Source organism: Bombus bifarius, unplaced genomic scaffold (assembly GCF_011952205.1).
Source record: "Bombus bifarius isolate JDL3187 unplaced genomic scaffold, Bbif_JDL3187 scf7180000009200, whole genome shotgun sequence".
Lineage (NCBI taxonomy): Eukaryota > Metazoa > Arthropoda > Insecta > Hymenoptera > Apidae > Bombus > Bombus bifarius.
Genome location: NW_022884965.1, coordinates 3,759,861 through 3,780,576, shown reverse-complemented (window position 1 = coordinate 3,780,576; position 20,716 = coordinate 3,759,861). Strand labels below are relative to the sequence as shown.

Here is a 20,716-nt window from a genome sequence, read left to right as displayed (position 1 = left end):
AATTTTAACATATTGTTCGTATTTTCGTAGAATATAAATATGGTAGGCATAATTATAATATATGATCGAAATTTTATGATATATAATCATGTTACATCAATTGTAATCTGATCTTATCCAAGGACAATTCCAGATTATAATAATTTAACTTTATTAATCCAAGCTGTCATACTTAATTTATAATTTTATGTCGATTTGTACGCTATCTGTTGATATTCAGTATAACTAAAACAGCCCTGCAAGTTATTTTTAAAATCTGATTTTGTCTCAAAAAGCAAAAATAATCACCCTATTGTTTTGGTGTAATTTACTTGTCAGATTTACTGATTATAATTACTTACTTGTTCAATCGTAGTATTATTAGAATGCGAATATTTATACATTATTGGAAAATACAAAATGTACAGAATGCACATATTATGCAAACATACATAAAATATTCAAAATGCAATACTTCTTGGAATATTTAATATATAAAATAATTTATAGATCGTTAACAAATTATCGTATAATACGAGAACATAATCCCGAATTCTATGTCGATGTTTTTTAGCCGCGTGTTAATTTATTTATTTTCACTTCCTAGTATCAGTAGTATAAATACATATAATTTGTTTGTTTTGTTGTTGTTTGTGATTTCTAAACACCTGTCTAATATAGTCATTTCTATATATATATATATTCTATATATATATAAAGGACATAGAAATTAACATATTGTTGTACGTTCTAACCGAACAAACAAGTTCTATGTAACTTCGGGTGAAAAAGAAATTTCCCTTCCTTATTATCATACTATACGCGTGCCTCGTTCGTCATTGTCATAAATAATGCAAAAAGACATTATACTATACGTATCCAGATGCCAAGATCCTTTTATATCCCATAAAAGATTATGAGGATTTAAAATAAGATGGAAGAACTTTCACAATAAAAAATTTAATTCATCATACATAGGCTGCGAATATTTATGCAAATTTATATTTTTATGAAGAACTTGAGCAGAAATTTGTTTTATAAATAATCTAAGCATAAATAACAGTGCAACTAATTAAAAAATAATTATTAGGCGGAAAAAGTTAATTCGTAAATTGTGCTAAGGATTTTAGCTCCACTTAGCTTTTTAAGTAGAACATTATACTTTTTATCTTATAGGATGTAAGCCATTTTTGATAGTCTAATCATGAATTACACTATCCAAGGTTACTTGTATCCAAGATACGAATTATTTCTTAATGTCAAATTTTAACGCTCTACAACCTTGAGCGACCTTGCATGAGATAACGCAGTTTGATTCTTATGAATAAACAGCGAATTTTTATGCAAATTCATATTTTTGAGAATGCGATTATAAAAGCAGAATCTCAACAGAAACTTGTTTTATCTACTAAATATTATAAAAAGCGCTCTTTATATTATGTTAATTTTCAAATAAACTTTCAACTTCGTTCATCTGTTCAAATTAATTTTTAACTTTCAATATGTCATCAATCATGTTTATCTATGAATTGGGGGTTAGAAAATTAACAAAAGCGGACTTAGCATGTTTATCTTTAAGCATTAGACGGATGTTCATGCACTACGAATGCATAAGCATCTACACTCTCCCTATTATCTCAACTCGCTTTATGATCTCCCTCTAATATATATCCTTTCACCTCTAGTGAATCTCATCTGTTGAATGGAAGTGAAGCGCGGGATGGCGCATAACGACGAAAGTTCATAGTACAAAGATCGCGACCCCCCTGCAACGGCAAATAACATAACCTATGTTCCGATTTGCGCCAAAGGGAAAGAGTTTGCGTTCATCTCGGGCGTTGCATCTTGCGCACGCTCCGTTCCGCAGCGAGAGCACGCAGAGAGGAACGTGTTGGAGTATCACCACCGGCGAGGAACACTGGCGAATTCGTGGAAGTTAACGGCGGTCGCGTCTGGGCCCTCCGTAAAACTGATAAACGCATTCATTCCGGCTGACCGAATGAGGTTTTAAGGTGAGAGAACGGTGCAACGCATGTCGGGCGAGGAATGCGTAAGGAAAGCTTTCTAGAGAGCCCCGAGATCCTCCTGTTTAATCCACTATCCGCGATAAAGCATGAAACTTAAAAGCTAGACTCGTGATATCCGTCTCGAAGGCGGTGGTCCAACGTGAATTGACTGGCTTGGAACATTAGAACCAAAGCATACTTGCGTTAGGAGGCTAGTAACCGTTCCACCGAGTGTGTTGGCCTGGTGGTTCCGACCAAGACACTGTTGGCTGTTCCAACTTCTAACTAGGTAAGAATTGTTTGGAATTTTTATTTTGGACAAAGAACCCTATATGTATAGTGAAGTTTTACTCTTTAAGTTATTGCGTTTTTTTAAATTTATTATTTCTATTATTCTTTGTTATTCTTGTGGTTAATTACGAAATGTTTTATCAAATGTGATAGAGTACATTTTGTATGATCCTCTTCCTATGAGGAGTATAATGAATCTGGTTGCTTTGAGTGGCTGATATCTATCACTCTGGAACGCCAAGTAACTGTAATCAAAGATATTTCGGAGAAAGTAGAAGCGTTTACACGATAGAAGACATGTAAAATAGTGTTAATTAATACGACGATTTTGCTTGCGTGAAAGTACGCCACACGACTGTAGGATCAGGTGAAAAAGACTCATCGTGATTTACTGTTAATTAATCGATTATTTCTCTCATATTTCTTTTTCTTCTTTGCTCGTGTAAATGCATATTAAGAGTTAAATTTAGTAACTTGGTTTTCTATTTGAGTAGAACTGAGACAATTGAACATAAATAGAAAATATTTTAACCGCGTCGTCATATCAGTTCTTGCTTTCGTTGAGTGACGACCTATTTACTTTGCTTTCTATTTGTCCTTGCAATCAGGGGCCGTAGTTCCTTGAAAATGACGTAATGCGCCAATTTTCAGTTCACTTATAAGGAAAACGAACTTTAAATCTTGATTTAAAGAAAAACTATTGAATTAATATTAATATGATTAACCATCTAGATCTAGATTGTATTTCTGTAAATAGGGAATATGGCTCGGAAAGGATTAATCGAAAGAGTTTAAGCTTATCGATTAACGTTACGGCGAAAATAAAGATTTTACTCAAGGTCAGTCGATTGGTGTCCATAAGTAATTGCAATAGTCTTCCATTGCAAAATTTCGATCGAGTATCACGAATCAGAGTAATTCATTTAAAATTTTTTAGATTATTTCATTTATTACTTATTTTTAAACAAAATTTATTAGTTAATAAAATAGAAAAATTTCATGTATCTAGATATAGCTAGAGTTAATTAATACAGAGGTAGAAACTCGATAAAGAAGTCAGAAAATAGAAACATTGCTTTTTGCATTGAGAGAGACATATTGACCACTTCGATCGATAAAAATAGTACTTTTATCTCTAGTCCTAATGCCACCCACTTAGCGACGTAAACAAGGAAAGATACTGACGTGCTTTCCATTAAGTGCAATCGTGCAGAAGATAACGAGAATGATAAGGAATATCTTTTTGCTGTGTCATTTATTTTTTCTCGTTAGTGAAGAAATTGAAAGTCGTATATATCTTAAATGACTGGATTATATAGCAATTATCTTCAACTAAAATTAAAATCACACTCCTAATATTTTTATAATATTTATTTTACCTAGTATGAAAATTTCAGTGAGAGAGAATTTTTTCTTTTAAAATAACATTAATTGAATTGCAAAATTTAAATATTCTGCGTATAAATTATTTATGTTTTGTAATAATATTGAATATTCAAATGAAAATTCAAATATTCAAATAAGCTATTTATATAGATAAAGATTTGTTACATTGTATACTACTAGCTTGATCTTTTAATTATATGTAATTTATTGGCAACTTAAATCATTCAATAATAGTATTATCCATTGAGAATGCAAATATCCGACGTTCGATTTCTTTGATACGGTAGAACGTCAGATGTCGCGTCGATTACATTCTTCACTAAATAATCCCCTAACACGCCACCAAAAGCGATAGGAAAATTTGTTCCATAATTGATAATATTACTTATGAAGAAAATATTGTTTTATTTAATTTATTAATGAAATGTGCATTATGTCAATGTAAGATGAGGGGGGGGGCGAAATATTTTTCATTGTTCAATTCGCACGTCCCTGATTCCAATATAACAATTTCATTTCATCTAACGCGCGTGTGCAGTAATTTCACTGAGATTTGGCGTAGTTCGATCTGAAAATTCGATTAACAGGTGTTCACTTAATTAAAAGGCTCCCGTAAGTTGCATAACGTTTCCCTATTTACGACCTTGACGACCTACTGTAACTGTGTATATATGTACACAAAAAGCTAGTAACACACCATCATATAATTCCAAGTTATGTTAGAAAAAATACCGATTACGTAACGCCATTGTTATACCCAAATATATATATACACACATGTATATGTGTGCAGATATATTCCCACCTATTTCAAATTTGTTAGAATTTCTTCCATTATTTATATACAGTGAGTTCTAAAAACGTATACGCCCTTTTGAGTGTAACTTTTAATTCCATGATAAGGTTCGTTAAAATATTTTTGTTACAGTTAATCAGTATCGCTTAACAAAATTTATTTCGCTAAAAGACCTAACCAATGTAATATGTATCTTATTAAAAGTCAGTCATTCGCTCATAGAAGTAGCAATTCGTTCGTAATGAAGAATAGACGAAGTGTGAATACTTTTATGATCCATTGTAGAGTTGGGGGAATTAATATATATATGTAGTGAGTTTATAAATTGAAGCGTTAAGGGTTGTATGCATCAACGTGAAGGCCACGTTGTGAACCTTAAGCCTTAAACTATAAAAGTCTCTCTTTAAAACTCTATTGTTTACAATTTTCTCTTGCCACTATTTGTTCAGTTATAATTGTAGTGGTAAAAATTAATCTTCCATGTTAAATATTAATATGCGATTTTAAAAAATATTTATACATTAACATATACAAATCTTAATCTTGAAATATTTAAGACTAAATTATGAAAAAATATAAGGATAATATAATTGAGGACATTAGGTAAGGGTTAAAACGCAACAATTGAATCAGTAAAATATATTAGAAATCAATACCTAAATTTCAAATAATATCAACAATAATGTTAACTTTAGTTGCTGATCGTTTTTACCCCGCAATATCTCTTCCAGTATCTTCTTGTTTTAATTACGTTAATCCTGTAAGAATAATACAGTATATATATTACTTCTGAAGATTTAGCAAAATTACAGAAAAACTAAATTTAATATATAATACAGTATAAAGAATTACAATACAAATGGTTATAATAGAAAATTATTACAGTATTAGCGATAGCATTACAATAATTGTACAACGATAGCTGTGACATATAAAGCTCAATAGATAAACGTTAATTAAGTCTTCCAGCAACTTTATAGCTCCACCCGTTTCACGTTTGCTTCTAGTATCCAGCGCATGCGCGGATTCTCCCTCCTACGATCACTGAGCGAATTACCGGAAACAATCCGGCAACTGATAGAACTGTGTGCGAGGTAAAGAGGGAGGACCAACCGGTGACATGATGCCACAAGCACGTTGGTGGAACGCTGTTATCGCGAGCAGTCGGCCTAGGACGTGGGAGCAACTGACTACCTCTGCGGGGCCAGGGACGTCAGGAGGTAGAATATTCACACGTCTGACGGCTGTTGAGTCGGTAGTCCACCGGCCGGCTTCTGACAGAACATTGCGTCGCAGCATGGCGACCGGTCCACCCGGTAGTAAGGTTCTCACCGAGGACAATGTCTTCATCAATCTCCGGAAAATGGAATATGCGGTGCGCGGTCCTCTCCTTATACGTGCCCTCGAGATTGAGAAAGAACTGCAGAAGGTAAGGTATAGAAGTGCGACGAGAGGTAGCTGACCACTTTCGGTAGCCAGTTCCCATCGCTTAATCCTGCAATGCCTCATTAAAGTCTTTTGTTACCTCAACAGGCTACTGATTTTAGATCCCTGATTACAGGTATCGTAAAATACTTCTACATGAAACGGTTCTTTAATCTTTTGGAACATTTCAACTTTGTAACCTTAAAGTATTACAGCTTTTTATCACTTCAGCTGGACGCTGGTTGTGGGCATTGTATTGCAAAATAATTGTATTGTCTGTAGCTTTTTTTTTGGAGACTTCAATTTTATAACGTTAAATTATTAGGGTCTTTCATCACTAAACAGGATACTAATTTTAGTTACTTATAGTGTTGAAAATTATCAACTGTAAATGAAAAGATACTTCCACTTTTATTTAACATTTAAATTCCATAACTAAAGTATTAGGTCTTTCATTACTCTAACAGGATACAGATTTTAGTCACTGTATTAGAAAAAAAAGGTTCTTTAACTTTTTTGAATATTTGAATTTTATAACCTTTAATTATACATACTTGAAAGTATTTTAGTGAAATTTTGCAGAATCTTTTTACATGTCTAAATTGTGTGAAAATCATACCAAATCTAAACAATCCCAGTATGATATGTTCCAAAACTATTAGTGTGCCATTTCAGAGTTGCTATTCCAAAATAGTATTTGTGATTTGGTGGGTTCTTTTATTTTTCTGTGCGTGGATATGGCGTGAATAAATAAGGAAAACATAGATAATTTTGAGAATAGAATATGTACTGAGGTAGTGATAGATATTTGTTGGTGATTATATATGGAGGTTATGTTTCGATTTTTAAACATTATGACATATATATAGTATATATGCATATTCGTAACATATGGTGTATATTATTTGGAAGTTTTCCGTTTCTTTTTTCTTAGGTTGATAACGACGAAAGAACGTTAGATAATATCAGATAATATATGAAAGGAAATAAATTGTGATTAAACGCAATTTAAAGAAGTTAATTCAGTATATTTTGACATGGCTTTTCAGGAAATATACTGCTGTTACTATCTTTTTAAATATAAATTTAGTGATACATAAACTTTTTAATATTTTTCATTAAATATAATGCTTTTATCCATTTAAAAAAGTTATAATTTAATTTAAGAGAAATTTTGTTTTTAAATAATGGAAATTAAATAAAAATGTATAAGTTTCATTGATTCTGAATGATGTTGGAACCACCTGTCGCTGAGGATTAATTCAAAGTAAAAGCAACTAAAAATAGTGTTTCAATTGGCGTCAATTAGCATAAACTGTATAAACGTATCCTGAAATGACAAGTATTGTTACGTGTACGACAAAATTCTTCAATAACTTCGAAATAAAATTCCATGAATTCGAATTATTTCTACCATTATAACGTTACATATTTACATATTGTAGCTTTGCTTTGGTAACGCCTTAACACAAAAAATGTAAGCATTAAAGGAGTGGTATTTTAAAATTTTACAAAGGTATCTTCGTGAGTTATTTCAATAACATTGTAAAGTTGATTTAACATAAGATATGCCATTATTCGTAAAAGTACTGCAATCTCCTACTTGTAGCATCACAAAACAATTGAAGATGAATCAGTGTTGTAATACTGAACCCATCTTGATAGTGGCATAAGTAATAATTGTGCTCTCTAACGCAAAACTGATGGAATTATAAATATAACGTTTTACATGATAAGAATAAAAATAGAATGGAGACCTCCTATTCAATAAAACCAAATTTGGAATTTTTTTTATTGCGCCGCTATCAAAGCAAACCAATCGATACATTCTACATTTATAACACAGGAAAAACGAAGATAATTTACATTATGAATCAACAATTAAAGCTATGAGTGTAGGAATGGCGTATACTATAAACATACTTGTAAAACATAACGTATACTTTATTCAATATTTATAGCAAAATAATAAATATAGAAATAGCGTATGCATTTATTGTGCATAGTATACAATTATTAAATATTATATTTACGATTCCCAAATTTCAAGTCGCTTAAGAACTATGAATTTTTCAATTTATTATGATAAATCGTCACTGAAAACAATTTCGTTGATGCATCCAATAGGCCAGATGTTACGGACAAGTGGCTGTATCCAAAACGAGCTTAGTAACAGGAGCCGTTTAACTAGCCTGTTGTTTGACCATGCAATTTGATACCATAAACTGTGAAAAAAGGACATAAACATATTGTGCGCATGTAACAGCCTTCGTCTGGCTAGCATAGCTTGTGTTACATGTGTTCTGTTACATGTTACCTTATATGGAAGCTCACAATATTATTCCAAATTTCTAGTACATTCTTATTATACAAAAAATTTCGTATTTTGTATAACAGTAGACATGAAAATTTATATATTAACATTTCAATAAAGAAATCAAAATTTTGAATGTTTTATGAATCTTAAACGTTCAAATGTTTTTAATATTCAAGTTCAAGTGATTATGAATGACTAATGACTAATATTTATGAATGGTCTAAGCATTATATCGTATGTATGTGCTTTGTTTATGAATAATGTATATATCCCTATGGATAAACATAATTTTCACGATATTGAATTCGTTTTGGAAAATGCGATACGTGACTTTTGTGTTAAATAGTCCGCAATGCTACCTTGGATTTGTGAAATTACTGTGAGTCACGAAGAGGGAGTAGTGCCAACGAAAGTGTTTAATGTACGTCATAGTTTAGATTATAGTTGTAAGTGAAACGATTGCCCAATTTCCCCAATGCTATTATCGGACCATAAAAACCTTAATAAAAAACTTAAAAAAAAAAAAAACTAAATTACGAAATTCTTATTTTTGAGGGAAAATTTTACTATTTGTAAATTTACGAGTAAAATTTATAAAAAGAAGTGGATCATAAATTGAATTAAATACTGATTGAACTGCAATTCAGCTTTATCAGAATTAGAATTTTACTTGTCTTAGATTTAGCACCATCTTTTATACTTGATTGTACTATACACATACACATGTGGTTATTGTTCTGTATGTGTGTTATGAATCACGCTGTATTGCGTAATTGTTTGCTTATTCGATTGAGCTGAATTACTTTAAAGCTAAGCAATATGTGGATAAGGCAAGAATATTAAAAAAAAAATATATCCTTCACATGAAGTGAAAGAATGGTTTATTTATGATCTAATAAAAGCTGGAAGTATCTTGGAAAATCCGATATTCGCGCTCATGATAAGTATTCACCTTGCTAGATCGACAGACTAAATATAATTTATAATAAAAATAATGAGATATGTATTGTAAACTTACTCCAGTTTTACATACTTTATAGTTGTTATCATTTATATATCGTAAACTCTATAAATAGGAAAGAGAGGCACCATATTTAAAAAATATGATTTTAGTAAAATCCCAAATAAAAGAATTATAGTGATTTAAAGATATTAATATTATAAAAAGATCGAAATGTGATGCTCACATTGTGTAACACAAATATGTTATTAGTTAATGTCTAATATAATATTAAAAAAAAAAAGAATTCTATAATATAATGTAAAAGTATTTAATGTAAATATGTTACATTAGTTACATAAGCACTATTTTAATTATATCCAAATTTATACACAAATTTATTCGTATACAAAAAATGTGATTATGAAATATCTGTAATAAAGCCCATTAAAGATATACTCTATATTAGTAAATATAAAAATATAGTAAAATTAAATATATCAATACGCTATTTTTTTCAGGGAGCCAAGAAACCGTTCAAGGAGGTGATAAAAGCGAACGTGGGGGATGCACACGCCATGGGGCAACAGCCCATCACCTTCTTGAGACAAGTACTGACCTTGACGGTGTCGCCGAGTCTTCTCGATGATCCTAGCTATCCCGAGGATGTGAAGGAACGAGCCAAGACCATATTGTGCCAGTGTAAAGGAGGCAGCGTTGGCTCTTATTCTGAATCGGCAGGAATCGAGATCATCCGGAAACATGTTGCTCAATACATTCAAGATCGTGATGGAATTCCCTCTGATTACCATAACATCATCCTCTCGAACGGCGCCTCGGACGGAATCAAAGTGTGCAGATTATTTCTATTGTAATATATTGTTAAGCACTATAGAAGCAATACAACAAGGTCGTAAATTAAAACGTTAAGCAATAACAATGATTTTATTATCTTATAATATTATGGTATTTCAAAATTATGAGTCAGATTAGCAAGCTGTAATGATGATAACAGACATTTAGACAAGCTAATTTTGAACATTTGTAAATGAGTAGTATATCACATATTTTTAAAACCTTATTGTTGAACAAAAAAGCAGAATTGAATGAAGAAGTTGCATTCCGTTTAATGATCTTATAGTTCTAAAACATCAATATTATTCCAAATGATTAAAGATCACATATTCTAATTCAATACAATATCTATACTTCATAACAACAAGTTTTGAAGAAGCATTCAGAATTCATTAACAAATATTCAAACTAAAAGTCCTGATTATTCTGTGATTTTCAGCTTGATATATGAATAATCCATGTTATTGTTGCATTTATGTTACAGTCTTTCCTGAAACTGTTCAATGAGAAACTAGATGGTAAACCATCTGGAGTGATGATCCCAATCCCACAGTACCCTTTATACTCTGCCACTTTGGCTGAATTTGGCTTGACTCAAATTGGTTACTATCTGAACGAGGAGAACAAGTGGGGATTGGATATTTCTGAATTAGATAGAGCACTAAACGAGTCAAGGAGGTCGTGTAATCCTCGTGTGCTAGTCGTAATAAATCCTGGTAATCCAACTGGACAAGTTCTTACACGAACTAATATCGAGGACGTCATCAGATTTGCGTATAAAAACCATTTATTCCTATTGGCTGATGAAGTTTATCAGGATAATGTTTATGATAAGGACAGTGCTTTCCACTCGTTCAAGAAGGTAATGATGGAAATGGGAGAACCTTACTGTAAAATGGAGCTGGCTTCCTTCATGTCTGTGTCCAAAGGTATATTTTAATTTGAGATCAAGTTTATGTTCTACTTCAATAGCTAGTTATAAGTATTTATTACTTTCCAAATGGAATGTTATAGGAGTAGATACTAATTCTTTTATGTATGTTGCAGGTTATATGGGAGAATGTGGAATCCGCGGCGGGTACGGGGAAATTATCAACATGGATCCCAAAGTAATGGCAATACTGTTAAAATCGATCTCAGCAATGTTGTGTCCTACTGTTCTTGGTCAGGTAGTAATGGATGTTGTGGTGAATCCTCCAAAACCAAACGAGCCATCCTACAAATTGTTTCAAAAGGAAAAGGAGGAAACCTTACGCTCTTTAGCAGAAAGATCTCAATTAGTGGTTGATACATTGAATAGCATTCCCGGTTTTAAGGTACTTTCTAAAAATTTATTATAAGAGCTGTGTCAGACATCATTTATTAGCACTCAATCATTAATTAAATTCCAATCTTTTACAGGTTAATCCAGCTATGGGTGCAATGTATGTATTCCCACGAATCGATTTGCCAAAAAGAGCCATACAAGCAGCAGAAAAGGAAGGTCAACAGCCTGATGTCTTTTATGCCTTCAAACTCTTGGAGTCCACCGGAATATGCGTGATACCAGGTTCCGGTTTTGGACAGCGACCTGGAACATATCACTTCAGGACGACAATCTTGCCACAGAAGGAGAAAATAAATACAATGCTCGAGAATCTGAGACAGTTCCATATTAGGTTCCTCGAAGAGTACAAATAATGATACTATGGGATTTTTATGCATTTTATTTCATCCTAGAAGTGTCAGGGTTATGATATAGAGATCAGTATTACATTTCCATGAAATTTTCACGAATTTATTCGAAAGAATGGTCAAATGTACATTACTTTGCATTTTGAAGTGAGAAAATATTATAAAGGGTATTTTTGAAATTATATTAGATCCGCTATCGATCTGGCACAAAAGGGATTATATATATGGTTTTATGTAAATGTAATATCATATGGATGGATTTCACAATTCATCGAATACTTGTAAATATAGTGTGAATTTATCATTACGTTTAAGAGATTATATGATATACCAATCGATGACTTTCTTTTATCAGAATCATTGGAACGTATGGTGGGTGTTTGTACGTGTATATCACAATAACTCGCAGATAACTAACAAACGTTGTTTTTTATAATATTCATGATGATATTATCAGGTTATATTGTAATTTATATTTGAATAAATTATAATTATCGATTTGTCTGAAGAATATATGAATGCGAAGATGATTCTCGCGTCTCTACCATGTACAAATCACGTGCATTCAATGAAATTCACCCACCAGAAAAGACTTATGTGTTCACATTTGTACAAGATCCTCGATGTTAATAAAAAATCACATGCACTTCAATTAAAACGTAAAAAACATTTAATAACCATGATCACTACTTTCAGCGTATAACCGCAATCTATTATGAATTGATAGCAACACGCTTTTGAACACCATTAGTACAAAAAACATGTAAGAAAAACACTGGAGTTGTCTAATTCGTGCGTAATAAGTAAAAATGACTTCAAGGACCGCATCGAAGATCTTGATCGGATAAAAAGTTACATAATATTAAAATTCTAAATGAGACTAGAATTATCAGGTGTTCACTCATATATTCTATAAACGGAGATACGGTATAACTGATTGTATGCTCTTTTTACTGAGTGTACCTGTTGTCCAAGTAATTCGTACCTCGGAACGAAAGTTTAATGTAATCTAAAGGAGATTTTGAACAATGAAACTTATCGGAAAAATCAGTTTTTCGAAGAGGAAACGGAAAGAGCTAAGAAGTAAAGCTAACATTGTACTCTATATACAATAATCGACTGATTATTATTAAAAGAAATACTTTATTGAGAGTTTCTGCCATTAACAAATTGGCAAATCTCTACGAAATTGGACGTTACATAACTGAAACTTAGAGTTAATAAAGAGTACAAGTTCTACAGATCAATGGCGAGCCTCTCAATTTCTTCTGCGAAAAATCTCATATCAGCCTTAGTGAGTCCAGAATTCTGCAAAACGAGCCTGAAAAAGTTAGGTAGCTCGCGTAGAGGCTGATACGTGATCAGCATCGAGCCCTTCTTCACCATTCGCTCCTTTACATCCGGTCCAATTTTCTCAAGGGCTTTGAACAGTTCTCCGTCTTGCAAGTGGCGTTTGGAGGGCGGCACGTACCAGAAGCAGACGTTGGTGCACTCGGGCTCAAGCATCAGTTTGAAGCCTTCTCTGTGTCTTATATAATCTGTGAAGTACCGCGCCAATTCGAACACTCGATCTACATGTTTCTCCAAGCCATGAGTGCCTTTTGCTTTCCACATGAACCAGAATTTCATCACGTCTGCCCTACGACCGCATTGAACGTGCTTGTCCCCACTGTCGAAAGAAGAGTCATAAAATTTGTCTGGTTGGAAGAGATAACTAGCTTTTGAGCTATGTGCTGCTTGCAGGAGATCCTCATGGCGCAGTAACAATGTTGAACATTGTTGCGGAGCAGCCAACAATTTGTGTGGATTCCAAGTAACAGAATCTGCCAGTTCTACACCATCCAGGAGGTATCTGTGCTTTGTGGACATCAAGGCTCCTCCTCCCCACGCTGCATCCACGTGAAACCACAGATTGTACTTCTTACAAATGATAGCAATCTCTCTTAAGGGATCAAATGCACCTAGGACTGTAGTTCCTGCTGTAGCAGATACCATCAAGGGCACTGCACCTTCGTCAAGAGCTTTCTTGATCTGTGCTTCCAAATTCGTTATGCACATCTTTCCTCTGCTGTTAGTTTTCACTTCATACACATTGCTAGTGCCTAATCCTAGGAAAGCACTAAGCTTTTTGACAGAATAGTGGGAATCTCTGGAAGTGAAAATTATTAACCTGCCAGCACTGGATAAGCCTAACTCCTTCAATTGAGGAAACCTGTGAATGACGATACATAAAAACATAGGAATTTCAGGGATTCCAATCGATTAATCAAATTATAAAGAAATAAGAAGTACCTGTAGTGACGTGCCAGATTAATTGCATAACCATTGGCAATAGAACCACCAGGACAGAATATTCCTTCACCTTTACCATCTTTCCAGCCAACTATCTTCCTCATTTCACGCAATATCTCCTCTTCCATTAAAGAGAACACTGGAGAAACTTCATAGGTGTAAACTGAAGGGTTCAAGGCGTCTGTTAACCATTGCCCAAGAAGGCCATATGGATCTACGCTGGAATATAATTGGTTTATGAATCGAGGATGACCTGTTTTTACGCTGTACTTGATCACGTTGCGGGCGAGGGTGAAAAGCTTCTCATGGGAGCACCCTTGGTCAGACAGCTTTAAGTCAATGGCTGATCGAAGAGCTGCTGGTTTCATCCATTCCACTACTTTGTTTTTTCTTGAAGTTCCCTGAAAGGTAATTGGAAACTTCTATTATGTAAGTCAATAGGATAGAGAATTTTAATTTAGAAATCTTCGTGCATTAGTATGGGAGCTAGCTTTTCCTTTTTGCGACGCAGTTTCTTTTTTCTTATATTTTATAATTTAACTCGGAAGTAGAGTAACATGAATGCAACTTGCCGCACAATTCTTCGTCCATGAATTGACAGAGCAGATCATTAACAAACGAAGAGAAAAAGTCGCATAAATAACGTTTGACTCACGTTTTCACAACAACAAGGAAACATTAGTTTTATAATAAATCAGTGATAATCGTTGCTCATGGATGCATTTGAATATTAAGTTTTCTTTAATTAAACCGAGCAATTACATACATCGGATAGAAATTTAAATATACTTGGAGGAAATGATTATCTTCATTTCACTGTATTCAAATTATGTAAAAAGAATTATGACAACAATGAACATACGTTTGATTCAATTTCAAGAATTAAGTAAGTAAAAAATAGAAAGAAGTAGATTATGGTTTACAAAATGTGAGAACATTTTATTGAGATAGGGATCAAAATGAAGTAAAGAAATTTTTAATGACGGTAATGTACTTGAAGCGTAAAGATAATTGGATACTTCAAAGTGAATGGCTTTGAAAGAATAAGAAGTGATTGGAAGCGTTCGTGTGTAACATAAATTATTGTACCGAGTCACTGAGAACCACGCTTTTTGCTTAGTTTTACTTCGGCGAATAACTATAAATCTTCTTTAACGATATTTTATGTTTAATACGATACTTCTTTAAATTATTTAAATTGACGGGAAATAAAATTCTTATAAAAATATCAAAGAAATTGTCTAAATTATAATTTAGAATTTATATTAGCTCTAAAAAAAAAAAAAATTAATTATAAAAATTGGCGAAAAATATTAATCTTAACAATATATTTGAATTTTTATACCTTAAAAAATATAATATTTTTATATATAAAATGTATAAATATGCAATTGTTTATAATTTAGATTGAATTCATATAAGTGACTAAAAGTTATTGCTCAAGGAAAGTATAAGAAACTGTTCTGTCTCATAAGGAAAATATAACGTATATTCCAATTTATCTCAAGTCAATAAACTTCAGTCGAAATGTCAATGCAATTTGTGCGTCACGAACGCAATTTTCCTTGTGGTTTCCCTGGTCGTTTCTTACGCCATACTTTTCCTATTTTCACATTCATGAGAATACATATGTATATCAATATACATATGTTAGTATTATTGTGGAAAGAAATTGTTTCTTCGATACAAATGGAAAGAAAATCCTTCAAATATTCAATTTAGAGATTAATTAAAATAAAATATAAATTTTTAATGTTTTATTATAATGTTCTTAAATGTAAATTTTAATTCACTATGTTGCACAATTATCTCTTTATCATAACTATCTCTTCACTTTAAAAGCCAACTGTCAATATACATCCATATTCCTCTAACAATAGATTTTAACAATGAATTTACCTCAAAAACTGCTTCTTCCAGGAGCAGATCAATGAAACTTCTCATAAACTTCTCATGGACCTCTCTCACCGGAAGACTCCTGTAGTTACAATCTTCTCTGGATTCCCCATTGGCAATAGAATTTGGACAACCATCTTGATAATCTTCTTCATCATCGCCAGAAGATAGACGAGCAAGATTGCTCTGTAAACTGTTGTCACAGACTTTTCTCAAGAAATTATCTCCTATTTGGGGCGGAGACACGCTCACAGTTCCCTCGTTAGCCGGCATAGTTACGTATCGAAGTTTTTCTCAATCTGTTCCGCGTGGTGCTCCTACAGTTTCCTTTATACTAATGTCTACTGACCAAGGACAAGATCGTTGCGCGTTAACTACCTTCGGCTGCATTTGCTTCACCGAGATTCGCGGCACTGGTTCTCCTTTCCTGCCTCTTTTTCTGATGAATATCGCGACCAGGGCCTTGATGAATTGGGAAATTATCCTTTGTTCTATATTGCTGTTTCGACTAATCCAGTAAATAAAGCGACAATGCGATGAGATACATTTGAATGTAAATTGAGATCTTAATTCAGCTGTTTAGTTGTCTTTAACTTTCTCCAATTATCGATTATTATCTTTTTTCTTGCGATGAATTTTTGCGCCAAATCCGTAAACATTCTTCTTGTGTACTCGTTTCAATTAATTAGAAAATTATAGTAATATTAATATTCATAGATGATTCGTCCTTGAAAGCATTCTTGGATTAATTCAAGAAGGAAAGAACAGAAACAGAAAAAAAACGATTTATTTTTAATATTTGTTATTTTAATACGTTTTCTTCTCTTTCTTTTTAAGGGTGATGAGAAAGATCGAGATTGTTTCGAGCTACTGATGCTCGTTGCCGGTAATGGTAATAGCTGGTGATTTGGTGGATTATTTAAGCTGGATTCTATTACATAATTTTATTACGTCCAATAATAAGTTACATATATGGAAATGCAGTCACCAATAATTTTTATCCTTAATACGTAATTGAATGATATTCAATCTCTTCTAGAAACTTTGACGCACTACAAATATTCTGAGAAGAAACTGGATGCTTAGAGTCAGTTGCAAATATTCTTCAGTGCTAATCAATCAAAATTGCTTATTACTGATTATGTAATGAAAATGAACAAAAATTGAAAATTATTGGATTGTAATATTTTTACGAGATTACGTTTGCTTCAAGACGCATGTAGATGATACAATGATCGATAATGATTATATAGACTCCAATAATGTGACAAAAACAAAATACTTGGGTCGTGTATGCATAAATGAATATGTATGCCGGGGATTGCGAATGTATCATTTACGTATCACGTGTATGGTGTCAAGTATCATTGGGATGAGACTTTCTTAAATTACAACCACCAATCAGTACCAAACTTCAATCACAAAAACATTCCTTATAAATGATCAACAACACTATTTATAATTTGTAATAGTAAAACACATTGGTTTTTGTGTTTGACGAAAAAAATAAATTTTTAAAAATAATTTATTTATAATCGAGCATTGACTATGCTGTTTAACGAATAATACTCGACACTTATCTATGGATATATGTATGTTTTTGTGAGTTACACAATGTTTACGCTGCCTACAATTTTTAAATACCGCTAATTCCCCGTATCAAATATTTTTGGTGATCTAATAACAACTTCATTTTTTTATACAAATATGTTTTTAGACAAGCCAAACATGTTTGTTTATAGATGAATCATTAATAGCTTTCAATATTAGAAAAATATTTCATATTTTCAGGTACATATTTAGTGTTCTAGTACGTAGGTTCGCATAACAGAGCATATTATTCTTTTCGTTTGAATCTAATCAGCATAATATTAGGAAAATCTTCCTTTGAAAGTCAGATCTGGACCAATCTAACAAGTAGAAATGATATTTATAATAGCTTAAAATGGTTCCAATACAGTTAAATACTGTTTTATTTTTAAAAATATAAATTGTAATGCGAGTGATTAATAAGTTTCATTATACACTTACACATCTTTTACAAAATTGATTGCATTTAGGAAAAAGACTTGCTGACATTTCCTTTGAGATTCAAACGTATTTTTGAAAACATATTATGTATAATTTTGCATCAGGAGACTGTTTTACAGCGACATAAGGCACAAACTTCATTGAATTTATTTTTCATAAAATATATAAGCTTTGATAAGTTATTTTAAAAAGTCTTTTAAAATACTTTGTATGTTAATTCTATGTAGATACTAGGTATAGAAGAATTTCAATGAAATCTGTTTGAGATAGCTTTTTTGTCATTAGAAACATATTCTAAGTACATAGTATAGAACTATTTCACAAATCTGATAAAAATATACATACCTAGAAACTATGGTATATCTACATTTTGAAATATGCAATTATATAAATAGATACAGATATAAACTCTTTCATTATTCATTATGGTGATAAAGTAACATATGTTATAATAAAATGCAACAATATTAATCAGAACCCTCTGCATAAAGTTTACAAAATAGTGCAAGCTCCACTTAAATTGTCTTAAGTGAACAAAGTCTTAAATGTGTAGAGGAACCCTTTAATTGTATGTCAATATTTTACAAACTTGTGTTTCCCACAATTAACTAAGTTACCAATTATTGTACACATCCCTGATCATTGGAACACTACTTCTCCTTATAATGTTAGTTTAAATATATAATTACGTGGATGCACAGTACTAGTAAAAAATTAATTTTTTGGTTAATTAATTAACCACTAATTCCACGGTTTACTCATATACCTCCATATCTACACAATAATTGCATAAGAATTAAGACTGTAATATGTAACACATTAACCAAAATAGGCACCACAATTAGAACAACGTCGAGTTTTTAATAGTAAGCAGCATATTATCCCTAATGGGAAGAACAGGATTGCACATAGTAGTCCCAGACATGTAAAATCATCTTCCATTACACCCACCTATGTTGTAAAATCTGACCTTAGTCCCTACTTTTTACCTCAAATAATTGAATACCAAACATATGAGAAGGAAATTAAGATTTGTTTATTAAAAATTACTTACTCTGCATGCAGGACATCCTCCAACTAAAATTATTTCTGGCATAAGTATAGTGGTTGATTGTGTAGAACCATAGGAAGGTACATAATTGTGATTATTAGTTCCACTTGCGCTAGGATAGTACCCTGCAGGTGGAGGCCATGAAGTAGACCCTGCGCATTGTGTTGCATTGTAACCTGGATGTGGTTGCCACGAAGAATTAGCTATATAAGACACATCCCATGTCAATTTCTGTTATTACTTCTAAATATAACATTTTTTGTATCAAACAAGAAACAATCATTTAATACAACAAGATATTGAAAATTAATTTATTCTTTTGCATTGCTATTCAACCAATTTAGATTATTAGCATTGAACATGAATTACAGTATGACAGTATAGTCAGAGTATTGTTAAATGAGAGTAATGACATCAGAAATTACCTCTTCCATTTTTGTATAAAAATATCTCGCAATATTAATAACACTATAACATTAATAATATATACACTTTTTCAAACTATTTTTCCAAATTTTAATAATGATAATCATAAACGAATGAATCTAAATTATTTATTTTTTAAAACTTCGTAATAATCTTCGTATGATGCGAAATATAAAAATTATTAATATAAAATTAATGGTTTAATAATTCAAACTTTAAATGTAATAATTAGACTTAATAGCAGTTCACATTATTTTTAGACAGCAAAATAATACAAAACAGTAAAATTTCAATTTTGTTGCTCACTTATTGGCGCAGTGGCTGCTGCGTAAGACGGAGGTTTATCGTTCCCTGTAATTAGCGGTTGCTTTTCCATCGTTTAACAATTGAACTAATGGCTTTTATGAGCAATTCGTACAATAAATCGGCGTAATTAGATAATTATCATCGGTACAATTTTTTTCTGACAGCTAGCACCTGTATTAGCCCAAGATCTGACGCGGTTCCAAAACAAATAGTGTATTACTATTTCCGCCCGGGAGAACCACTTAAGATTTCACTTTTATTCTTCGATTAGAATACCAAGTTCTATTGGTTGACTGTTAGTGACGTCATTTCATTGTATTCCTTTTAATTTGGTACTCATTTCGAATTGCATGATTAACGTGTGTCGCGTTTCCTTGCGGCTGTAAAATTGATTTACTTGTTTTTCTTCCAGCATGCCACAATAGCGAATTATACGTAATTAGTATAATTGGTAGAATACTACATGCATTTATATATATTATAAATTTACTTACATGATTTTTTAATTAAATTATTTTATAATACATAATTTTTGTTCAATTTATTAGTCGTCTTCCTGCAAATTGCAGAAAGTTGTACATTTGGTGCGTCTGTGGTAGAATAAAATATTTCCTTTAGTCAGTCACAAATTTAAACTTTAAAAAATAGTGCAACTGAACTTAAAGTAATATATCTTTTATTACAAAGAAAAAATCTGTATCTTAATTAATATCAGTAACAAATATAAAATTTCGAAATTTGCAAAATTCAATACAGTCATTTAATTTTTCCGCCACTAGTTAACACAGTATCGTCTATAGCAGGCGATATTCACAAGCCTTTATCATTTTTTAAATTCCCGTGATATAGAAAATCATTTAGAACGAATAATTACTATTATAATATACAATTACTACTATAATAATACATACTTTTAATAAACGATTTATATACTAAAATTTCTTTATTTGGATGAGCAAAAAAGTGTAAGGGAAATCTAATAAAATTTAAAGAAAAGTTTAAATAATTCATATATTAAAACTTCTGTACTTTAATAACCACAGAA

The 20,716-nt window shown here is 31.9% G+C and overlaps 3 protein-coding genes across 9 annotated transcripts; 1 reads left to right on the top strand and 2 right to left on the bottom strand.

Moving 5' to 3' along the window:
* The first annotated feature begins 1,820 nt into the window (after nt 1–1,820).
* Nucleotides 1,821–11,976, top strand: LOC117214260 (alanine aminotransferase 1). Of its 3 annotated transcripts, none has more exons than XM_033460201.1 (6): nt 1,821–1,991; nt 5,466–5,887; nt 9,662–9,991; nt 10,480–10,924; nt 11,043–11,311; nt 11,397–11,976. In XM_033460201.1, the coding sequence occupies exons 2-6, from the start codon at nt 5,579–5,581 to the stop codon at nt 11,673–11,675; spliced, it is 1,632 nt and encodes a 543-aa protein (XP_033316092.1). In that variant the 5' UTR covers nt 1,821–1,991; nt 5,466–5,578; the 3' UTR covers nt 11,676–11,976. The 3 variants fall into 3 exon arrangements, with proteins under 3 accessions (XP_033316092.1, XP_033316090.1, XP_033316091.1); XM_033460199.1 differs by having other exon boundaries at nt 1,825–2,274; XM_033460200.1 differs by lacking the exon at nt 1,821–1,991 and adding an exon at nt 4,143–4,274.
* A 345-nt stretch (nt 11,977–12,321) lies between these two features.
* Nucleotides 12,322–16,130, bottom strand: LOC117214258 (cysteine sulfinic acid decarboxylase). The gene is made up of 3 exons (XM_033460198.1): nt 15,861–16,130; nt 13,962–14,362; nt 12,322–13,881 (listed from the first exon to the last, which is right to left on the bottom strand). The coding sequence occupies exons 1-3, from the start codon at nt 16,128–16,130 to the stop codon at nt 12,906–12,908; spliced, it is 1,647 nt and encodes a 548-aa protein (XP_033316089.1). The 3' UTR covers nt 12,322–12,905.
* A 656-nt stretch (nt 16,131–16,786) lies between these two features.
* Nucleotides 16,787–19,939, bottom strand: LOC117214265 (brain protein I3). 5 transcript variants are annotated; one of them, XM_033460208.1, is made up of 4 exons: nt 19,843–19,931; nt 19,672–19,763; nt 18,943–19,142; nt 16,787–18,839 (listed from the first exon to the last, which is right to left on the bottom strand). In XM_033460208.1, the coding sequence occupies exons 2-4, from the start codon at nt 19,739–19,741 to the stop codon at nt 18,708–18,710; spliced, it is 402 nt and encodes a 133-aa protein (XP_033316099.1). In that variant the 5' UTR covers nt 19,742–19,763; nt 19,843–19,931; the 3' UTR covers nt 16,787–18,707. The 5 variants fall into 5 exon arrangements, with proteins under 5 accessions (XP_033316099.1, XP_033316101.1, XP_033316098.1 ...); XM_033460210.1 differs by having other exon boundaries at nt 18,943–19,121; nt 19,843–19,927; XM_033460207.1 differs by having other exon boundaries at nt 19,672–19,939.
* Nucleotides 19,940–20,716: the final 777 nt, after the last annotated feature.

Bases quoted from the DNA above. Each gene is read 5' to 3' on its own strand.
- LOC117214260 (XM_033460201.1), top strand. From the start codon at position 5,579: ATGATGCCACAAGCACGTTGGTGGAACGCTGTTATCGCGAGCAGTCGG. The intron at 5,888-9,661 runs GTAAGGTATAGA...TATTTTTTTCAG, and splicing joins TTGAGAAAGAACTGCAGAAG to GGAGCCAAGAAACCGTTCAA. The intron at 11,312-11,396 runs GTACTTTCTAAA...AATCTTTTACAG, and splicing joins ATAGCATTCCCGGTTTTAAG to GTTAATCCAGCTATGGGTGC.
- LOC117214258 (XM_033460198.1), bottom strand. From the start codon at position 16,130: ATGCCGGCTAACGAGGGAACTGTGAGCGTGTCTCCGCCCCAAATAGGA. The intron at 14,363-15,860 runs GTAAATTCATTG...ATTACCTTTCAG, and splicing joins TGGAAGAAGCAGTTTTTGAG to GGAACTTCAAGAAAAAACAA. The intron at 13,882-13,961 runs GTACTTCTTATT...CGTCATTCACAG, and splicing joins AATCTGGCACGTCACTACAG to GTTTCCTCAATTGAAGGAGT.
- LOC117214265 (XM_033460207.1), bottom strand. From the start codon at position 19,741: ATGGAAAAGCAACCGCTAATTACAGGGAACGATAAACCTCCGTCTTAC. The intron at 19,143-19,671 runs GTGAGCAACAAA...TGTCTTATATAG, and splicing joins AGCAGCCACTGCGCCAATAA to CTAATTCTTCGTGGCAACCA. The intron at 18,840-18,942 runs GTAAGTAATTTT...TTTACAACATAG, and splicing joins GAGGATGTCCTGCATGCAGA to GTGGGTGTAATGGAAGATGA.